At 45.4% G+C, this 19,202-nt stretch overlaps 1 protein-coding gene, 1 long non-coding RNA gene and 1 other non-coding gene across 5 annotated transcripts in view; all 3 read left to right on the top strand.

Moving 5' to 3' along the window:
• The window catches only part of LOC148125228 (uncharacterized), a 35,142-nt gene that overhangs the window by 2,214 nt on the left and 13,726 nt on the right, over window positions 1–19,202 (top strand). The window lies entirely within an intron of this gene.
• On the top strand, window positions 435–19,115 carry ALG8 (ALG8 alpha-1,3-glucosyltransferase). 3 transcript variants are annotated; one of them, XM_087936925.1, is made up of 13 exons: window positions 435–598; window positions 2,191–2,269; window positions 5,196–5,389; window positions 8,365–8,474; window positions 8,687–8,754; window positions 9,443–9,569; window positions 10,377–10,480; window positions 10,821–10,941; window positions 11,722–11,861; window positions 13,999–14,138; window positions 15,751–15,848; window positions 16,399–16,471; window positions 18,334–19,115. In XM_087936925.1, exons 1-13 carry the CDS (start codon window positions 504–506, stop codon window positions 18,563–18,565), a joined length of 1,581 nt encoding a protein of 526 aa, XP_087793051.1. In that variant the 5' UTR covers window positions 435–503; the 3' UTR covers window positions 18,566–19,115. The 3 variants fall into 3 exon arrangements, with proteins under 3 accessions (XP_087793051.1, XP_087793052.1, XP_087793055.1); XM_087936926.1 differs by having other exon boundaries at window positions 464–598; window positions 2,202–2,269; XM_087936929.1 differs by lacking the exons at window positions 435–598; window positions 2,191–2,269 and adding an exon at window positions 3,390–3,667.
• Window positions 3,493–3,629, top strand: LOC113440518 (small Cajal body-specific RNA 3). The gene has a single exon (XR_003374733.2).

Genomic DNA, 19,202 nt, shown 5'->3' with positions numbered 1-19,202 from the left:
ATTCCAGCAACTTATGGTGTTTTCTTCTCCAGTTTTGCTCCACTGGGCAACTTTTAAGATGTATGGACTTCAACTCCCAGAATTCCACAGCCAGCCATGCTGAGCAATTAAATCCCACTGATTTATAGAATTTATTTTGCATTGAGTAATGGAACTTTTTTTTTTAGCAAGATATGATATTGTGGCTAAACTGAACTCCACGCCTGCAGTTTTACGCAATATTTACAATATTTAATGTTATTTAATATTTACAATATTAAGATCAGGGAAATCAACGCGGCTGTTTATTCCTCTTTAAATATCTCCCAAGCTGCATGTCTCGCACAAACGAGCCCCACTGCGCAGGCGCAAAGGTTTGACTTTCTCGACGCTTGCGCAAATGCTCAGACACCAAAAGCCGTTCAAAAAAAAAAAAAGCGGGAGCCAAACGGTTGGTGTCTGGCGCATGCGCTGTGGCGCCTCTTCCGTCCGCCCGTCGGGGGGGGAAAGCGAGGGCGGGTGTCATGGCGGCGCGGCGAGGTTGGTACGGAGGAAAAGGCTCGTTTCTGGCTTTGGCCTCCGGCGTCACGTTCCTGAAACTGCTCCTCATTCCGACATAGTAAGAGATCTGGATTCTTTCGTCTCTCGGCTGATTAAAAAGGCGCGCGGAGGGAGGGAGGCTAGCCGCCGCCATTGTAGATTCGGCTGTTCCAAGGGAGCTTCCCCCGCCCTCCACTACTAGTGCCCTTTTTGCCTGTGTGTGTGGCTGTTCCCGGGGTTGTGCCCCTCCCTCCGTGCTCTTCTTTTGCTAACCCTTCCAAGCCCCGCTGATCACTAATGAATACGAGCCGTGGGGGGGGGCTGGGGATGATGGGGAGTGTAGTGTAACACCTCAAGAGGGTGTCTTGGGAAACATTTTCTCGAGGTTTCTGCTGGAATAGCAGTAGTCCTCGACTTACAGCCACCATGGATTGAGCCCAATTTTTTTTGGGTTGCTCGGTGAAACATTAGTGAATGTTGCTTTTGGGGGGCCACCGTTGTTAAGTGAATCACTGCAGTTGTTAAATGAATCTGGCTTCGCCACTGACTTTGCTTGCAAGAAGGTCACAAAAAGGGATCACTGAGACCGTCGTAAATACGAGTCATTGGCCAAGCGTCTGAATTTTGCTCATGTGTCCCCCCCTCCCCCCGGGGACACTTGAGACCGTTGTAAATATGAGTCAGCGGCCAAGCGTCTGAACTTTGATCACAGGGCTGCTGCAACGGTCGTGTGAAAAACGGTCATAAGTCACTTTTCAGTGCCATTGCAACTTCGAACGGTCACTAAACAAACTTGTAAGCGGAGGACTTCCCATGTTAACTATTTAGTCCTATTCTCTACAGTTAACATGGTTAGTGAATCAATTAACCTAAGTTTGCACTTTCATCCATAGATTTAAAAAGTGGATGATCTATAGAAATAGAATAGAATAGAATAGAATAGAATAGAATAGAATAGAATAGAATAGAATAGAATAGAATAGAATAGAATAGAATAGAATTCTTTATTGGCCAAGTGTGATTGGACACACAAGGAATTTGTCTTGGTGCAAATGCTCTCAGTGTACATAAAAATGAAAAGAGACATTCGTCAAGAGTCAAGAATCATCAGGTACAACAATTAATAATAATAGTCATAGGGTACAATAAGTATGGATGGTAGATTAGCCATGATGGCGCTGTGGTTAGAATGCAGTACTGCAGGCTACTTCTGCTGACTGCTGGCTGTCGGCAGTTTGATTCTCATCAACTCATGGTTGATGCAGCCTTCAGTCCTTCTGAGGTCGGCAAAATGAGGACTCAGATGGGTGTGGAGCCTTCTTGGAACTGCTGAAAGGATCGTGTTGTGGAGCTGTCAAGAAGGCTCCACACCCATTTGCACCACTCAGGTGTCCCTGAGGACACAGACAAAGCTCCAAATGGTCTCAATGACCCTCTAAAAAGGATGCAAATGACCAGCTGTCTGCAAGAGGCATAAATCCTTCCGTTCCCCACCATACAGTCAGAGCTGAAAAAGCTTTTTGGATGAGAAGTGAAACGTCTTCAAAAAAATAATAATAATCCAGGAACTCCAGTTACCTTTTGAAAAAGCACCTATGGGAGAACCATGACCTGGATGACTGAGAATCTCTGTAGGTCTCTATCTCGATACTAACGGTTAACTCCTTGTAGTCATTCCACAGATTTTGAAGTGCACAGGAACTGGCTTGCCATTACTCACAGCCTACCAGCCTCTCGGTGGTACTATGAGGTGAGTGTTTTATTGTTTCATGGCCTGAAATAGCTTGGATTTGTAGACTTTGCTGCTCAGAAGGCCTCAAAGGGGGGATGTCATTATCCTGGGACACTGCAACCGTCATAAATCTGAGTCAGTTGCCAAGTGTCTGAATTTTGGACCGTGGGGTTGCTGCAGTGGTTCTAAATGTGAAAAAACTAAACTCACTTTTTTCAGTGCTTTTGTATCTTCAAACAGTCACTAAAAAAACTACCTGTACAGGTAGTCCTCGACTTCCAACAACATTTGAGGCCAGGATTTCCGTTGCTAAGTGAGACATTTTTGGAGTTTTGCCCCATTTTACCATCTTTCTTGCCACACTAGTTAAGTGAATCGCTGCAGTTGATAAGTTGGTAAAACCTGGTTGTTAAGTGAATCTGGCCTCCCTGTTGACTTCTCTTGTCAGAAGGTCACAAAAGGGAATCACGTGACCCTGGAACACAGCAGCGGTTGTAAGGGTGAACCAGTTGCCAAACATCTGAATTTTGACCCCATCATCATGGGGATGCTTCAAAGGTCATAACTGCGAAAAAATGGTTGTTAAGTCCCTTTTTTTGGTGTTGTTAGTACCCTGTTTCCCTGAAAATATGACCTACCCTGAAAATAAGTCCTAACTTGATTTTTACAATATAAGCCCTAATTAAGATCCTGCCCTCTCCAGAGTGGATGGGTAAAAATTCAGCTATGGGAGCGTGGAGCTGCCCTACTACTAACCTTTGGACAGGTGTAGCCCGGCCTCGCACATCCTGACACCTGCCTTGCCAGCCCATTTCTTCTGCAGCCGGCAAGGCTGTTCAGGCTTTCCTGAAGGCCTCTGGAGCTGATAACAAAGCTCTGGATTGATCCAGAGTTCTGTTATCGGCTGCAGAGGCCTTCAGGAAAGCTTTGCCGGCCACAGAAATAGTAGTTCCTGAAGGCCTCTGACAGCGAAAAGGAGGCTGGGGGTGACATACACCCGTGAGGTTAGTCAGTGGATGACATCCCCCCAAAATAAGACCTGGTGCCTTTTTTTGGTGTCAAAAAATATATAAGACAGGGTCTTATTTTCAGGGAAACACAGTATCTTCAAACAGTTATAAGTCGAGGACTACCTGTATTCTCCTCCAAAACAAGGTGTGTTAGAAGCTTTGCTCGTCCGGTTTCTGAATCTACCCACAGATAGTTTAACCGGCAAGTTTTGCTTTTAAGATCTGCTTGTCCCTGGAAGCTGAACAAACCTCCAAGCAGGCAATTGCAGCCTCTTTTGCCTGTCCTGTCAGCCTTCCTAGATTAAAAGTGAAGGTCTCTCTCTGGATTAGCCCAGCGAACTGATCCAGATCGTTCCCCTTTACACAAACAAGAATAGCAACAACCGACCGGTTTGCAATAATTTGGGTAAGTTTGCGCTCCCACGTTTAAACAAATTCCGGGCAATTCTTCCGATTCCTTGAATCTTGCAAAAAAAATTTTTTTTAAAGGGAGCTAACTTATACTGTCCTTTTAAAAGTTTGTTTTGCATTTTTTTTCCAAGCCTTTTTTTCTTTCCTTTTTATCCTGTATTAATCTTTTATTATTGTAATCAGTAATTATAGCCAATACGATTGAGAGCCATTTTAACCTAGTGGTTAAGGCTTCAGGTTAGAAAAACAGGAGTCTGAATTCTAGTCCCAGCTTAGACATGAAAGTGGGTTGGTGAATTCTGGTCCCGCCTTAGGCATGAAAGCCAACTGGGTGACTTTGAGCCAATCACCAGGAGACGGTGAGTTCTAGTCTCATCTTAGCCATGAAAGCCCGCTGGGTGATTTTGAGCTAATTAGAATAGAATAGAATCTAGAATAGAATATAGGATAGAATAGAATAGAATTCTTTATTGGCCAAGTGTGATTGGACACACAAGAAATTTGTCTTGGTGTAAATACTCTCAGTATACATAAAAGAAAAGATACTTTCATCAAGAGTTGAGAATCATAAGGTACAACACTTAATGATAGTCACCAGGTGACAGTTCTAGTCCCACCTTAGCCACGAAAGCCAGACTTTGGGCCAATCACCAGGAGACTGAGAGTTCTAGTCCCGCCTTAGGCATGAAAGCCAACTGGGTGACTTGGGGCCAATCACCAGGAGACTTTGAGTTCTAGTCCTACCTTAGGCGTGAAAACCTGGCTCGCTGACTTCAGGCCAGTCACTCTCTCTCTACCCAACCCACCTCACAGGATTGTGGTGGTGGGGAAAGGAGGAAGAAGTATTCAGTGTCTTCACTGCCTTAAGTTATTTACAAAGTTATAAAGGTGAAATACAAATCTTAAAAAATGAAAATATTAAATTATTATTTAAAAAAACCACAAGGAAGCACCAAGTGTTCCCCCCGAAAAGAAACGGCTTCAGACATTCAAATTATATTTTTTAAAAAACTTTAGCAGTGAGAACTATTTGAGAGCAGAACCGGTTATCACGGTCGATGGTAGAATCCCTTTCCAGCCACCTGCTGAAAATAGGACATCGGGTTTTTGCACTAAGCTGGGAGATTAACTTGATGACTTGAATCATCATCTTGTTTTAATGACCCCATAATCCCCTGCGGGGTGGAATCTGGGCATCAGAATGGAGCTGAGTATTTCCTGGCCGGATGCCCTTTCTGTCGCCAGTGCGGAGTTTTGTTCAGCAGATATATTCTCATTGTGTCCAGAGAGGGAAATATCTGCCTCTACCTGGGATTGAACTCACCGCCTCCTGATTGTGAGGCGAGAGCTCCACCTCTAGGCCAACGCACCAAACTTGAAGACTTAAATGACCCTGCCAAACTTGGGGATTTGGTGACCTGAACAGGATGCTAAAGCTTGAAACATACAATCCTCTCGTGCCTTTTCCTGTAGATTTCTGTTGCCTATTTTTAATTTTATTTTTTATTGTTTCTTAATTTCAGGCAACTTCTGAATGGACCTTGGATTACCCTCCCTTTTTTGCCTGGTTCGAGTGTATGCTCTCCTATGCTGCGGTGTACTTTGACAAAGAGATGTTGTCCGTACAGAACCTCAACTATGCCAGCCAAATGACCATCCTTTTCCAGAGGCTGTCAGTGATCGCTACGGATACGCTCTACATCTATGCTGTGTACCAGTAAGTGGTTGTGTCTTTAGTTATCTCCGTTTTTAAGAGCCGTGGTGGCACAGTGGTTAGAGCGCAGGCTATGCCTGCTGACTGTAATTTGGCAGTTCAGATTGAGTCAATCAGGGTGGACTCAGCCTTCCATCCTTCCCGAGGTGGGTAAAATGAGGACCCAGATTGTTGGGGGCAAGAGGCTGACTCTGCAAACCACTTAGAGAGGGCTGTGAAGCAGTATATAAGTCTGTTGGAAGGAAGGAAGGAAGGAAGGAAGGAAGGAAGGAAGGAAGGAGAGGTGTCACAGTCGTTAGAAAACAATATTGCCGCATAACTCACTGCCCACAGCCAGGAGTTCGATCCTGACCAGCTCAAGGTTGACTCAGCCTTCCGTCTTTTCCAAGGTGGGTAACATGAGGACTCAGATTGTTGGGGGCAAAAGGCTGACTCTATAAACTGCTTCAAGGGGGGCTGTAAAGCATTATGAAGCGGTATATATCTTAAGTGATATTGGGAAGTAAGGAAGGAAGGAGCTGTGATGGTGCGGTGGTTAGAACGCAGTATTGCAGGACAACTCTGCTCACGGCTAGCAGTTCAGTTCTCAGCAGCTCAAGGTGACCTCAGCCTTCCCTCCTTCCGAGGTGGGTAAAATGAGGACCCAGATTGTTGGGGGTGACAGGCTGACACTCAGAGAGGACTGGAAAGCACTGTGAAGCAGTACATAAGTCTAAGGGTGCTATTGCTAGCTTCCTTCCTTCCTTCCATCCATCCATCCTCCCTCCCTTCTTCCCCTACTTTTCCTTTCTCTCCCCCTTCTCCCTTATCAGTCTTCCTCCTTCCCTATTTCCTCCTTTCTTCCTTCCTAAGATCATTCTTCCTCCCTTCCTCTTCATCAATAACTTCCTACATTCCTTCCTCCTTCTCTTCTCCCTGCCTCCTTACTTTTCTTTCCTTCCTTCCTTCCTTCCTTCCTTCCTTCCTTCCTTCCTTCCTTCCTTCCTTCCTTCCTTCCTTCCTTCCTTCCTTCCTTCCTCTCTTATTCCCTTTCTCATTCTCTTTCCCGGTGGCACCGTGGTTCCTTTCTTCCTAGTTAGAATGCAGTATTGCAGGCTGACTGCCCACTGCCACGAGTTCAATCCTGACCAGCTCAAGGTTGACTTCCGAAGTAGGTAAAATGAGGACCCAGGTTGTTGAGGGAAAATATGCTGACTCTGTAAACTGCTTCGAGAGGGCTGTAAAAGCACCGTGAAGCGGTATAGAAGTCTTAGTGCTATTGCTATTGGGTGCTCCTTGGGGTCCGGAGAAAAGGGAAGGCGACCACTGATTTCGATGATCCTGGTCTTTCCAAAATACTGTAGAGGTAGTCCTCGACTTACGACCACATTTGAGCCCAAAGTTCCCATTGCTAAGCAAGAGAGCTGTTAAGTGGATTTTGTCCCATTTTACGACCTTTCTTTGCCACAGCTGTTAAGCGAATCGTTGCCGTTGTTAAAGTCAGTGACACAGTTGTGAAGTGAACCGGGCTTCCCCGTTGATTGTGCTTGTCAGGTCGCAAAGGAGGGAATCACATGACTCAGGGGCCCTGCAGCTGTCATAAGTACGAGTCCGTGGCCAAGCCTCTGAATTTTGCTCCTGTGTCCATAGGGATGCTGCAAAGGTCATAAATGTGGAAAACGGTCCTAAGTTGTTGTTTTTTTTCACTGTCAACAACTTTGAATGGTTCACCCAATGGATGGTCGTAAGACAAGGACTACCTGTAGTTGGGGAGGTTGGAGGGAACGTAGATGTTTTTGCTTGATAAGACAATAGCTAGATAGTTTGGGAATGAGAGCCTCCCCCTTAAGGGAATGCTTCATGGGAAATGTAGTAAATACCTCATGGGAAATGTAGTTCACGTCACATGGTCACATCTGTAATCCTGATTGGTCACTGATTTGATCTCTCATTGGGCTGGGGGAGTTTTTTCGGGCATTCTTACCTGGACCATTGAATGGGAGTTTTCCTTTGCTATAACGCTGTGGGATCAAATCCCAGTGCAATTTGATTGCTTATTGTACCCTGTGACTATCATTAAATATTGGACCTGATGATTCTTGACTCTTGACAAATGTGTCTTCTCTTTTATGTACACTGAGACCATTTGCACCAAGACAAATTCCTTGTGTGTCCTATCACACTTGGCCAATAAAGAATTCTATTCTATTATTAGTTACATATTTATACATAATTATACATAGTTTTATGCTCATTCATACCATATTATTTCATCTCACCATAACCTTTCATTCACTGAGGACCTGCACGAGTCAAAAAGAGGGCTGTGAAAATATTTACAGACCCCTCACATCCCGGACATAAACTGTTCAACTCCTATCCTCAAAACGACACTATAGAGCCCTGCACACCAGAACAACTAGACATAAGGACAGTTTTTTCCCCCATGCCATCCCTCTGCTAAACAAATAATTCCCTCAACACTGTCCAACTATTTACAAACTCTGCACTGCTATTGCTGTTAATCTTCTCATCACTCCTTATCACCCATCCCCTCCCACTTGTGACTGTATGACTAACTCTGTCGCTTGTATCCTTACGATTTATATTGATTGCTTCCTAGTGTGATTTGTACCCTGTGACTATCGCTAAGTGTTGTACCTTATGATTCTTGATGAATGTATCTTTTTTTATGTACACTGAGAGCATTTCCTTGTTATGTCCAATCACACTTGGCAATAAAGAATTCAATTCTCTATTCTTTGAATCTTTTCACACTACTGAGGCAATTATTGAGGGAAAAATTGGATGTTAGATGAATCTCAACATAACTGTGAGTTATACTTTGAGGATGCCTAATGAATCCAATAAACTAACTTTGCATGGAAGCCTTTCTAGTGTTTAACTGCTAGTCCCGAGCTGTTCCAGGAGCATGGGACGAGAGCACTCCATAAGATGGGATGCAAGTAAGATTTGTGTGTCTTGGTTTCTTGTTACAGATGCTGCAGTTGTGTCAACGGGAAGCGAGGCGGAAAAGACCTATTGGAGAGCCCCCCGTTTGTTCTTTCAGTCCTCCTCTTGTGGAATTTTGGCCTCTTAATTGTGGATCGTATCCTTCACTCTCCGTTTACCTTTCCTGAAGATACTGACCCATTAACCAAATACGAGAGTCGGGCGAAATAAATAACCTCAGTGTGCCTTTAGACCTACCGAATCTGTTAGGGGTTTAGAGCTAGCTGGAATTGTTATTTAAATTGGACAGACCTCTTGGCTGGGAGGAATTTTTTCTAAAGCAGACGGACTTCCTTATATCAATCTCAGATATTCACTTCCAATACAATGGTTTCCTGTTTGGGTTGCTGCTGCTTTCCATTGCACGATTATTCCAGGTGGTGTTTAGTGCGCCCCCCCCTTCCCTTCCTTCATCCCTCCATATCTCTCTCTCTCTCTCTCTCTCTCTCTCTCTCTCTCTCTCTCTCTCCAAACACACACACTCCTTGACTTCTTCCTTTTCCTGTTTTCCCCACACCAACTGCGTGCGGTGGGTTGAATAGAACGATAGAGGGACTGGCCCAAAGTCACCCAGCCGGGTTTCATACCTAAAGTGGGACTAGAACTCACCGTCTCCTGGCAATTGACCCAAAGTCACCCAGCCAGTTTTCATGCTTAAGGCGGGACTAGAACTCACCATCTCCTGGTGATTGGCCCAAAATCCTCCAGCCAGTTTTCATTCCTGAGATAGGACTAGAATTCACCGTCTCCTGGTGATTGGCCCAAAGTCCCCCAGCTGGCTTTCATACCTAAAGTGGGACTAGAACTCACCGTCTCCTGGCGATTGGCCCAAAGTCACCCAGCCGGCTTTCATGCCTAAGGTGAGCGGCCTAGAATTTACATTATTTCTACGATAATGAACGAAGAAAGGTAATTCTAGAATCTCGAAAAGCTCCTATGTTGCTTTGTTAAACTCTACACAAGGCCCCAAGTTCCTCATTTCCTCCTCATGCTTTGATGAAGACAATGATTGTTTGTTTATTCTAACTCTTTGCTCTCCTTTTCCGTATCATCATTTCTTTCCAGAAAAGATACTTGGAGGGAGCCTTTCTCTTTGCTATCCTCCTACATTTCAAGCACATCTACCTCTACGTAGCTCCAGCCTACGGCATCTATCTACTCCGATCTTACTGCTTTTCCCAAAATAATCCAGGTATGTTGCTGTACGGCCGTTTCACACAGGGTGTCCTTGACTTACAACAGTTTGCTTAGTGGCCATTCAAAGATACAACCAGTGGTGGGAATCAAATTTTTTTTTTTACTGCCAGTTCTGTGGGTGTGGCGTGGTTTGGTGGGCGTGGCAGGGGAAGGATACCGTAAAATTCTCCATTCCCTCCCCACTCCTGAGGGAAGGATACTTCAAAATCCCCATTCCCTCTTCCCCCTCCCCCCACTGACCTGCTTTCCAGCTCCGTTCTCCTGTGCAGGGCAACCAAAGAAGACCCAGCCAATCAGCTAGGACTCAATGGGAGGGGGAGAATAGATGGGGGCGGGGCCAGTCAGGCGGGATTTGCCGGTTCTCTGAATTACTCAAAATTTCCACTACCGGTTCTCCAGAACTGATCAGAACCCGCTGAATATACCAGCTCTGGATACAACCCCACTGAAAAACGTGATTCCTGATCCTTATTCGCACTTATGACCATTGCAGCATCCCCCCCTGGTTGCATGATTTCCGTTCTATGGACGCTTGACAGCTGACTCGCTTTTATGACATTACCAAATTTAAGAACTGCCGCGATTCAACTTCGTAACCGTAGCAAGAAAGGTTGTAAAATGGGGCAAGGCCCACTTTGCAACTGTTTTGCTTAGCCGCAAAAAAAATTTCAGCTCGGTTGTTGGTTGTAAGTCAGGGGCTCCCTGTATTGCAGAATGCAAGGTCTAGTTAGAAAGGTGGTCTGATCTGGCACGACCAGGTTTGAAATTGTATCATCATCATCCTAGCTCTCATTGTATCTAGATGGATCTCTTCGGTGGCGCAGTTTCAGTTTTCTGCGTGTAATCGTGCTCGGATTAATGGTCTGCCTCGTTTCTGCCGTTTCCCTGGGACCCTTTCTGGTCTGGGTAAGGAACCTGTCTGTTTTTTTTTTTTTCTTTTCTGAAAGACCTTTTTACGACCAGTCCTCAAGTTACAGCTTCCTCAATGGAGGCAGTCCTCAATTTGTTCCCAGAATTACGGTCATAAATTGTGCCAGTCATCCAGCTGGCCATCAAGTGACTAACCTCATTCTGCAACTTGTATGTGTGTGTGTATGTTTTTCAATCTTGGCAGCCACGAGAAAGTGTGCGTGTCAGTTCAGCTGGTTGGGGGATTCTGGGAGTCGAAGTCCACATCCCTAAAATAGGCCACGAAATGACCTCAATGAAATGAAGAGAAGATTAATGGGATTTTTCTCCCCTTTAGGGTCAACTCCCTCAACTTTTCTCTCGCCTCTTCCCTTTCAAACGCGGCCTCTGCCACGCCTACTGGGCCCCAAACGTTTGGGCGGTGTATAACTCCCTTGACAAAATGTTGTCGGTGCTTGGTAGGTATCTTAATCCTTTGGTTTCTTCTGTCTGTCCTCCCATCCAGCCATTTTATTCAACATGGACACCACCACCCGAGATCCAGCCGGGTTACTTAGGCAACCGGCTTTGCCCCGTCGCATCGGCCCGTCCCACTCATTCGGGAAAGTAATCCTCTTGTCAGTCAAAAGAATTCCAACTGGCAAGATCTGGGATTTGGTTTGAGCAGAACCTCCCCTCTCTACTAGCACTGATGACATTACCTAGTTTGGTAAGGAAACGTCTGCAAGATAACCGTCAAGCTCAGAGAGCACCAAGGACTCCACAGTCTCCCTTCCCCCTCCCACACACTCTCTCTCTCACACACACACACACACACACTCATCATCTTTTAGCGGCCCCATAATCCCTTGCGGTGTGGAGTCTGGGCAACTGAATGGACCTGAGCGTTTACTGGCCGGATGCCTTTCCTGCCCCCAGTGCGGAGTTTTGTTCAGCAGATCCCTTTTCGTCGTGCCGGAAAGAGAAATATCCGCCTAGGTTCAAACTCACCACCTCCTGATTGTGAGGGCGAGAGCTCTGCCCCTAAGTCACCGCACCACACACACACACACACACACACACATACACACCTACCTCTCTCCTACCACTGGAAATGCTACTTAGTTGAGTAATGAAACATTTGAAAGAAAACCACCAAGCTCAGAGAGGACCAAAGACCCCCATAAATCGTATTACAGATCGTTTTGACTGGGTGCCCGAGCTCATTAACCTCATTAATTATCCTCTTGGCTCTCCAGGGCTGAGGTATCAATTGCTTGACCCTGCAAAAATACCCAAGGCAGCCATGACAGGAGGGCTGGTTCAGGAATTTCAGCACAGCGTCCTTCCTTCTGTGACCCCACTGGCAACCTTATGCTGCACCGCCGTCTCAATGCTGGTGAGTATAAACCATTGTCCCACCTGTGTATTTTGCTGTCTTTTTTCATTTTATTTATTTTTTTCTTTCCTCTGGCGCAAATCCTGTTGAATTTCAGTACGTTCCCATCTCTAGTGGTCCACAATTTCCTTAAAAAAAATAGCTCTTCTTTGACAAAACTGCCATGCAGGCAACGCTCAGGTAAAACTTTTCCTAGGCAAGAAGTAGAATAACCATTTAAAAAAAAAAACCCTAAACGTTACTGTGCCCGATTCTTAACAGAGGCATAAACTGTTAAATTGGAAGGTCCTTTTTTTTCCGCTGTGCAGCTAATGCAGATTTGACGTGATGTTAAAGCGTCAAGGTGTCAACTCATAAAATATTTCTATGGTCTTTTTAGAGTTGCCAACAGAAAGGGAGGGAGGGGGAGAAAGGGGGTTTGAAAGAGCAGCACAGCAGATTGGAAAGCGAAAGTGCATTCCATAAATAGCTTTTCAAAGATAAGTCACTAGGCGACTGAAGTTTCTGCCGCGCACAATTCAAACTGGAGAGCCTGATTGATGACTCTTGGCTATGAAGGTGTCCCATTGGAGGATATGAATTATGACACACCCAGTGGGGTGGGGGAAAAGCCAGGGTCAAGGGTGACACTGAATGATGTGTGTCAGAGTCGGGTATACCCCAGGCAGTGCCGGACATGTTAACTCCTTTTGAAGTTTTGGCTCGAGACTCAATTATTTAATTGTGGGGGTAACTGCCAGAATCCTGACACAGGGTTAAAACGCTGGATCCAGTCTTGAAAATCCCTAGTCACAGTTAGATTTTCTTCCGTCTAAACTAGGGGTGTCAAACTGGATTTCTTCGAGGGCCAGGTCAGCATTGTAAATTCATTGTCAGGATTCCAGCAGTTACTCCAATTAAATCATGAGCCTCGAGCCACACTCCCAAAACTAACAAGAATTTATTAGAAGTTAACATTCTGCGTCCGGCATTGCTGAAATACGTAATTCACTGTCACCGTTGATCCTGCTTTCCCCCCCGACTCCTCTAGGTGTATCATCCAACGAAACACGTCCATAGCCAAGAGTCACCAATCATGCTCTCCAATTAGGTTTTTCTGTGGCAGAAGCTTCAGTCATCTAATCAGTCTTCGAAGAAAATATGAATGGAATGTACTTTCGATTCCACACTGCTGCCTTCTCTTTGAAACTCCCCCCTTCTTTCTGTTGTCAACTATAAAACGTGTATACAAAATGTTTTATGAGTTGACATGCAGGCCAGGAAGGGGGTGGGAGTTGGGACGGACGGTTCCTGCAGCACTCTGGCAGCTAAAATGGGGCTCGGGGTCCCACGCACAGACCCCAGCACCCATTTTCAGCCTGGACAGCCTGCAGCATTTTGCCGGCCAAAAAGGAGGTGAGGTCCCCCAGCATCCCATTTGGCCACTAGAGGCACTGTGGGCAAGTCCTTAGATATTTCCAGGCCGGCCCCACAAGCCAAGATCTAACCACCCTTGAGTTTGACACCCCTGGTCTAAACTGAATCCTGCTCAAATGATGAGCATGTACGACGGGCTGTACAAACATTAATTTGGCAAACTCTGGGAGACGGGAAGTCACAGGGCCCTGGTGTACTATGGGCCATGGAGTCGCAAAGAGTCAGGCATGGCTTAGAGACTCAACAACAACTGTCAGGGTTCTGGCAGATACCCCCAATTAAATCGTGAGTCTCGAGCCAAACTTCCAAAACTTCAAAAGGATTTATTAGGAGTAAACATGCCAGCACTGCCTGGGTATGACCGACTCTGAGACACATAATTCACTGTCCCCATTGACCCTGGTTTTCCCTCCGCCCCCCTGGGTGTATCGTAATTCATATTCTCCAATGGGACACCTCCCTAGCCCAGAGTCATCAATCATGTTCTCCAGTTAGATATATGTGTGGCAGAAATTTCATTCCCCTAGCTTTTTCGGGCCCGGTTCCTAACAGATCACGGCCCCGGTGGGGTTGGGGATCCCTGGTCTAAAGGGCCCCCCCAAAAAAAGTTTGAAGGCACCTTTCTCTAGGGCAGGACAGACAAGAAAGGCCTCCGTTGATTTGATGACCCGCTTGATGGTGGGAGACCCACTGAAGCTCTGTTTCTGCCTGTTGTTTCTAGCCTTCTGTTTTCTGTCTTTGGTTTAAACCCCAAGGGCCCAGAGGATTCCTCAGGTGCTTGGTTCTCTGTGCGCTAAGCTCCTTCCTGTTCGGTTGGCACGTCCACGAGAAAGCCATTCTCCTCGCCATTCTCCCTCTGAGGTAAGAGGGCGGTCACTGCTGACCGTTGTGAGGGGCGAAGGGAGCCGTTGAAACCCTGCATGGCGTAGGGCCAAGCTTCGCCCCGTCGTATCAGCCTGTCCCACGCATTCAGGCAGGGAAGGCATTTTGCAGGCCCTGTCGGTCAAAAGAATCTCTCGGCTGGCAGAGTCTGGGAAGCAGGAGGTCTGCCCTTGCGTGGCGGAACATCCTGCCCTCAGAGGTGAGGAAAGCCTCCCCGTTTATAATTTCATCAGTAATTTAAAATGTTTAATACTAAGTTATTCTGGGGGTAACATTTACTGATTATATAGCACAGAGCCCCTCTCCCAAGGGGAGACAAGCAGTTCAGAAGTCTTGACAGGGGGAGAAAGGGAGAGAAGGCAATGAGCGAAAGAAAAAGAAGGGGAAGGGAGAAAGAAAGAAGGAAGGGAGAGGAAGGAAAGGAAAAAAGAAAGAAAGAAAGAGAAAGAAAGAAAAGGAAGGAAAAAAAAAAGAAAGAAAGAAAGAAAGAAAGAAAGAAAGAAAGAGAAAAGGAACGAAAAGAGAAAGAAGGAAAGAAAGAAAGAAAAGGAAGGAAAGGAAGAAGAAGGAAGGAAAGAAAAAGGAAGGGAAGGAAGAAAGGAAAGAAAGAAAGAAAAGGGGGAAGGAAGAGAGGAAAGAAAAAAGAAAGAAGGAGGGAGAGGAAGGAAAGAAAGAAGAAAGGGATGGGAGAGGAAGGAAGGAACAGGGGATGGGAGAGAGAAAGAAAAGAAAGGAGGGAAGGAAAGAAAAAGAAAGTTCTGATCCCAAATACCCACAGACAAATACAGCAAAGTCTGGAATTGGGAATTCTTTTAGCTTTCCTAAGAATCCAGCCCTCCCTCTCCCTTCACTGACTGAGGAACCAGGACAGATCTCTCTGCTCAAACAACCACCAAACTGGACAGAACTGTGAAGCAGCTGGTGAAGAAAATTTACCTGAGGTTTTTCAGCAAGACAGTCCAAAACATACCTCCAAATGGGTCCAAAAGTACAGGTAGTCCTCAACTTCCGGCCATAGCTGAGCCCCAAATTTCAGGGCTAAGCGAGACCGTTGTTCAGTGAGTTTTGCCCCACTTTACGACCTTTCTTGCCAATGTTGTTAAGTGAATCACTGGACTTGTTAGGTTAGTAACACGGTTGTTAAGTTAAATCTGGGTTCCCCATTGACTTTGCCTATCAGAAAGTCACAAAAGGGGAATCACAAAATGCTCAGGTGATCGAAATCCGGGCCCTTGGCAACTGCTTCATATTTATGGACGGTCGCGGTGTCCCTGGGGGTCACATGACCGCCTTTTACAACCTCCTTGAGCAGCAAAGTCAATGGAGAAGGCAGATTCACTTAAAGCCGTGCTGCTGACTTAACAACTGCAGTGATTCACTTAACAACGGTGGCAAGATAGCTTGTAAAAGGGGGAAAGATTCCCTTAACAGCTGTCTCGCATTAGCAACAAAATTTTTGGCTTCAGTTGTGGTTATTTGTCAAGGATTATCTGTATTTGTAGTATCAGTCGACAAGCATGGCATCTTTGAGAGATAAAAGCAGAATCCTTTTTTTTGAAATATTCCTCTTTTTGTATTGTTCCATTCTCAGCTTGCTGTCTGTGGAGAGGTCAAGAGATGCTGGCAGTTACCTAATTCTGTCCACTACGGGGCATTTTTCCCTCTTCCCACTGCTGTTTACCACACCAGGTATATTTCATTTCTTGTGGTTTGTAACCGTTTTTTAAATGAATTTGGCCTCCAGTCCCCTAATCATCTTTTTCGCTCTTCTCTGCACTCTTTCCGGAGTCTTCAACACCATTTTTTAAAATTGTGGGCGACCTAAACCGGATACAACATCCCAAATGTGTTCTTACTAAAGCGCTAACAACTTCATGTGATTTTGATTCTATCCCTCTGTCAATGCAACCTAGGACTGCCTTGGTTGCTAGTCCCAACACCAGACTGGGTCCAAATTTGCCCTACTATTAATGTTTTGGTAGTGCTTGGATTAAGTCGGTATTTCCATGTGGAAGAGGATGGATGAGTGGCTAGCCTGAACAAAATCCCACGGCATCGATTTAAGCAGGGCCTCTACCGTTTTGTCTGGGCCGTACATGTCAATCCATGACCAATGAGTCTTCACCCAGAAGGGCATAAGCTCGACATGACACAGGATACCTAAATGGGAATACTCTTTCCCGCAATACATCTGTCATGGAGTTTGCTGCTACAAAATCTTTGTTGTTTTGTCTTTCAGAGCTGCCCATTAAAATACTGCTGATGCTCCTCTTTTCAGTGTACAGCTTCTCCTCCCTGAAGGCCCTCTTCAGGTAAGAAAGAAATAATTTTACAAATAAAGAGAAAAAAAACCTTCCCCGTTATCACAGGATTCGGTTTTGCACGCTGTCCCATCTTAGGGCAGTTAAGCTAACAATAAAGGAGAATATTTGTCGCTCCAGGTTGAAATAAGAGGTTCTTGGTAATCTCTGGTTGTTTTCTTAACAGATGTTTCAGCACCCAGCTAGCTAACACCATCAGTGCTAGAAGGGAATGGGGTTGATGAAGAAGAGGAGGAGGACGACGACTATGGGGCCCTCAGGGCTCTCTTAGGTTGCTTGTTTGCTTGCAGACATTTCATCACCCAACTAGGTAACAACATCAGTGCACTGGGTACGTCTGCAAGGAAGCAACCAACCTCAGAGAGCAGCAATAGGATTTGGCTGGCTCAGATGATTATATTGATTGTTCGATCGTAGGCGGCTCTACTTGAAAGTAAAACACCAACGGTGCATTGGGAGGGTTGCAAGAAGTCGGAAGTCCAGTCTACCAGCTTGCTTCCTCGGTGGCAAATCAGAATAGAATCCAGGATAACTGAGTTGGAAGGGAATTTGGAGGTCTTCTAGTCCAACCCCCTTCTCAAGCAGAAAACCCTATACCGTCCCACACAGATTAAAAAGCACCCACACAACTGGTTGCTGCTGGATTCGTTTGGCTTCACTTAAAAGATAAGGGGGCAGATAGCGGTACAGGTAGTCCTCAAATTATGACTGTAATGGAGCCTGCCCGTTAACAGTCAGAAGCCTTGAGATAAGTTGTAATATGATCACCTCACTTGATGCCTTCCCTAGCCCCCCGGTCCCCACCCATGTTGTCCCCAATGCAGTTGTTAAGGACAGAACGGAACGCCTTGGGAGTTCTAGCACAGGCCCAGACACTCTGGGCCTCCCAAGGCCTCTTTCACACCCTAAGGCACCCTGTGTTCCACTTCCTGTCCTTCAAGGGCCCTGATAAAGATTATGAATGAATAGTCTTATTCTCTTTCCCCCAAAGATTAGAATAGCCCCCAATCTGATGCTCTTCCGGAAGGCGCTGAACACCTGGTTGTGCCAGCGGGCCTGGGGAACGCAGAACAGGATGGAGCCCATTTAAATGGCTCGTGAGATGTATTGTCGCCAGGGTGGAGGGTTATTATTTTATTCATGTACTGTATTATTTGATTATTCTCTTTTCTTGGTTTTCTTGTTTTATATGTGAGGTTTTACCCTGTTTTCCCGAAAATACGACCTGCTCTGAAAGTATGCCTTAGCTTGATTTTTACATGTGTGCCCAACATAAGCCCTATCCTCAAAATAAGCCCTAATTAAGATCCCGCCCAGTCCAGCATGCACGGGTAAAAATTAAGCTAGGATGGGGATGGCGGGAGGAGCTGCCGTACAACTTACCTTTGGACGGTTGTAGCCAGGCCTCACACACCCCGACACCTGCCTCACCGGCCCATTTCTTCTGCATCTGGCAAGGCTTTCGTGAAAGCCTCTGGAGCTGATAAGAAAGCTCTGGATCGATCCAGAGCTCTGTTACCGGATGCAGAGGCCTTCAGGAAAGCCTTGCTGGCCATAGAAGAATCGGTTCCTGAAGGCCTCTGACTGCGAAAAGGAGGCGGGGGTGGGGAATGCATGCAAGTGAGGTTAGTCAGTGGACGACGTCCCCTGAAAATAAGACCTGGTGCCTTTTTTTGGTGGCAAAAAAATAAAATAAGACAGGGTCTTATTTTAGGGGAAACACGGCATATTCCTGTAAGCTGCCTTGAGACGCCTTGTGCAAATAGGCAGCAATATAAATTTCCTAAAACAAAGAAATGAAATTTTTTTAAAAAAAGGATTTAAAAAAGTCCTCCATTGTCCTGTCTCCATAGGAACGAGCCTCTGCTTCACTGGCTGGAAACGGTCTACCTCATTGGGCTGATACCCATAGAAATCATCTGTGAAATTGTGTTCCCGTTTACTTCCTGGGCTCAAAAACTGCCTTTCCTGCCTTTGTTGCTCACCTCAGTGTATTGTGCTTTCGGCATTATTTATGCCTGGCTGAAGCTCTACATCTCGGCCTTCATAGGACCATCGGAAGGCAAACCCAAAAAAGAGCAATGATTGTATATCATGGGTTCCAAGCCGGCAAAGATCATTCCAGAAAGTTCACAACCGCAACAGGGGCTAACATTGGACATCCTGTGCCAATTCCAGAAATGGAAGTTTAAAACTCGTTTTTTAAAGATGTGGAGACCTGAAACGAATTGGAAAGTAATTAGGTTTTTTTAAACCGGTATGACCTGAATGCAATATTGGTTATTTCGATAATTGCGGTTGCAAGAGAGAAAAAAATCAACGTTTTTGCTTATTTTTCTTTCAAATTATTCTGTCTTCAAAGGCCGTCGGGATGTGCTGATAATAAATACAGAGGGAACGGGAACAATTTCTTTCTCCCAAGTTTGAGGTGTTATATATATATATATTCCTTATTTTGAATTATAAGGAAAAACAGATTTGCAAATTTAAGAGATGGGACTTTGCATGTATTAAAAATAAAAAAGGACACAGGCTGAATTCCCCAACTCTATTACAGGATCACTGTTCTATAGAAAATGTTACTATCATGCAGGGGAAAAAAAATGTGAATAAAGGATTCATTTTTTGTATCTGTTCCCTTGTCTGTGTGGAATTTATAATTGGAGATATATTTTACTTTATTGTCATTGCACTCGTACAACGAAATTAAATACCATCTTCA

The sequence above is a fragment of the Pseudonaja textilis genome, chromosome 7 (assembly GCF_049901715.1).
Source record: "Pseudonaja textilis isolate UNSWEBS1 chromosome 7, rPseTex1.2, whole genome shotgun sequence".
NCBI classification, from domain to species: domain Eukaryota; kingdom Metazoa; phylum Chordata; class Lepidosauria; order Squamata; family Elapidae; genus Pseudonaja; species Pseudonaja textilis.
Note: the sequence above shows the minus strand (reverse complement) of the source record. Positions and strands in the feature narration are given on the sequence as shown.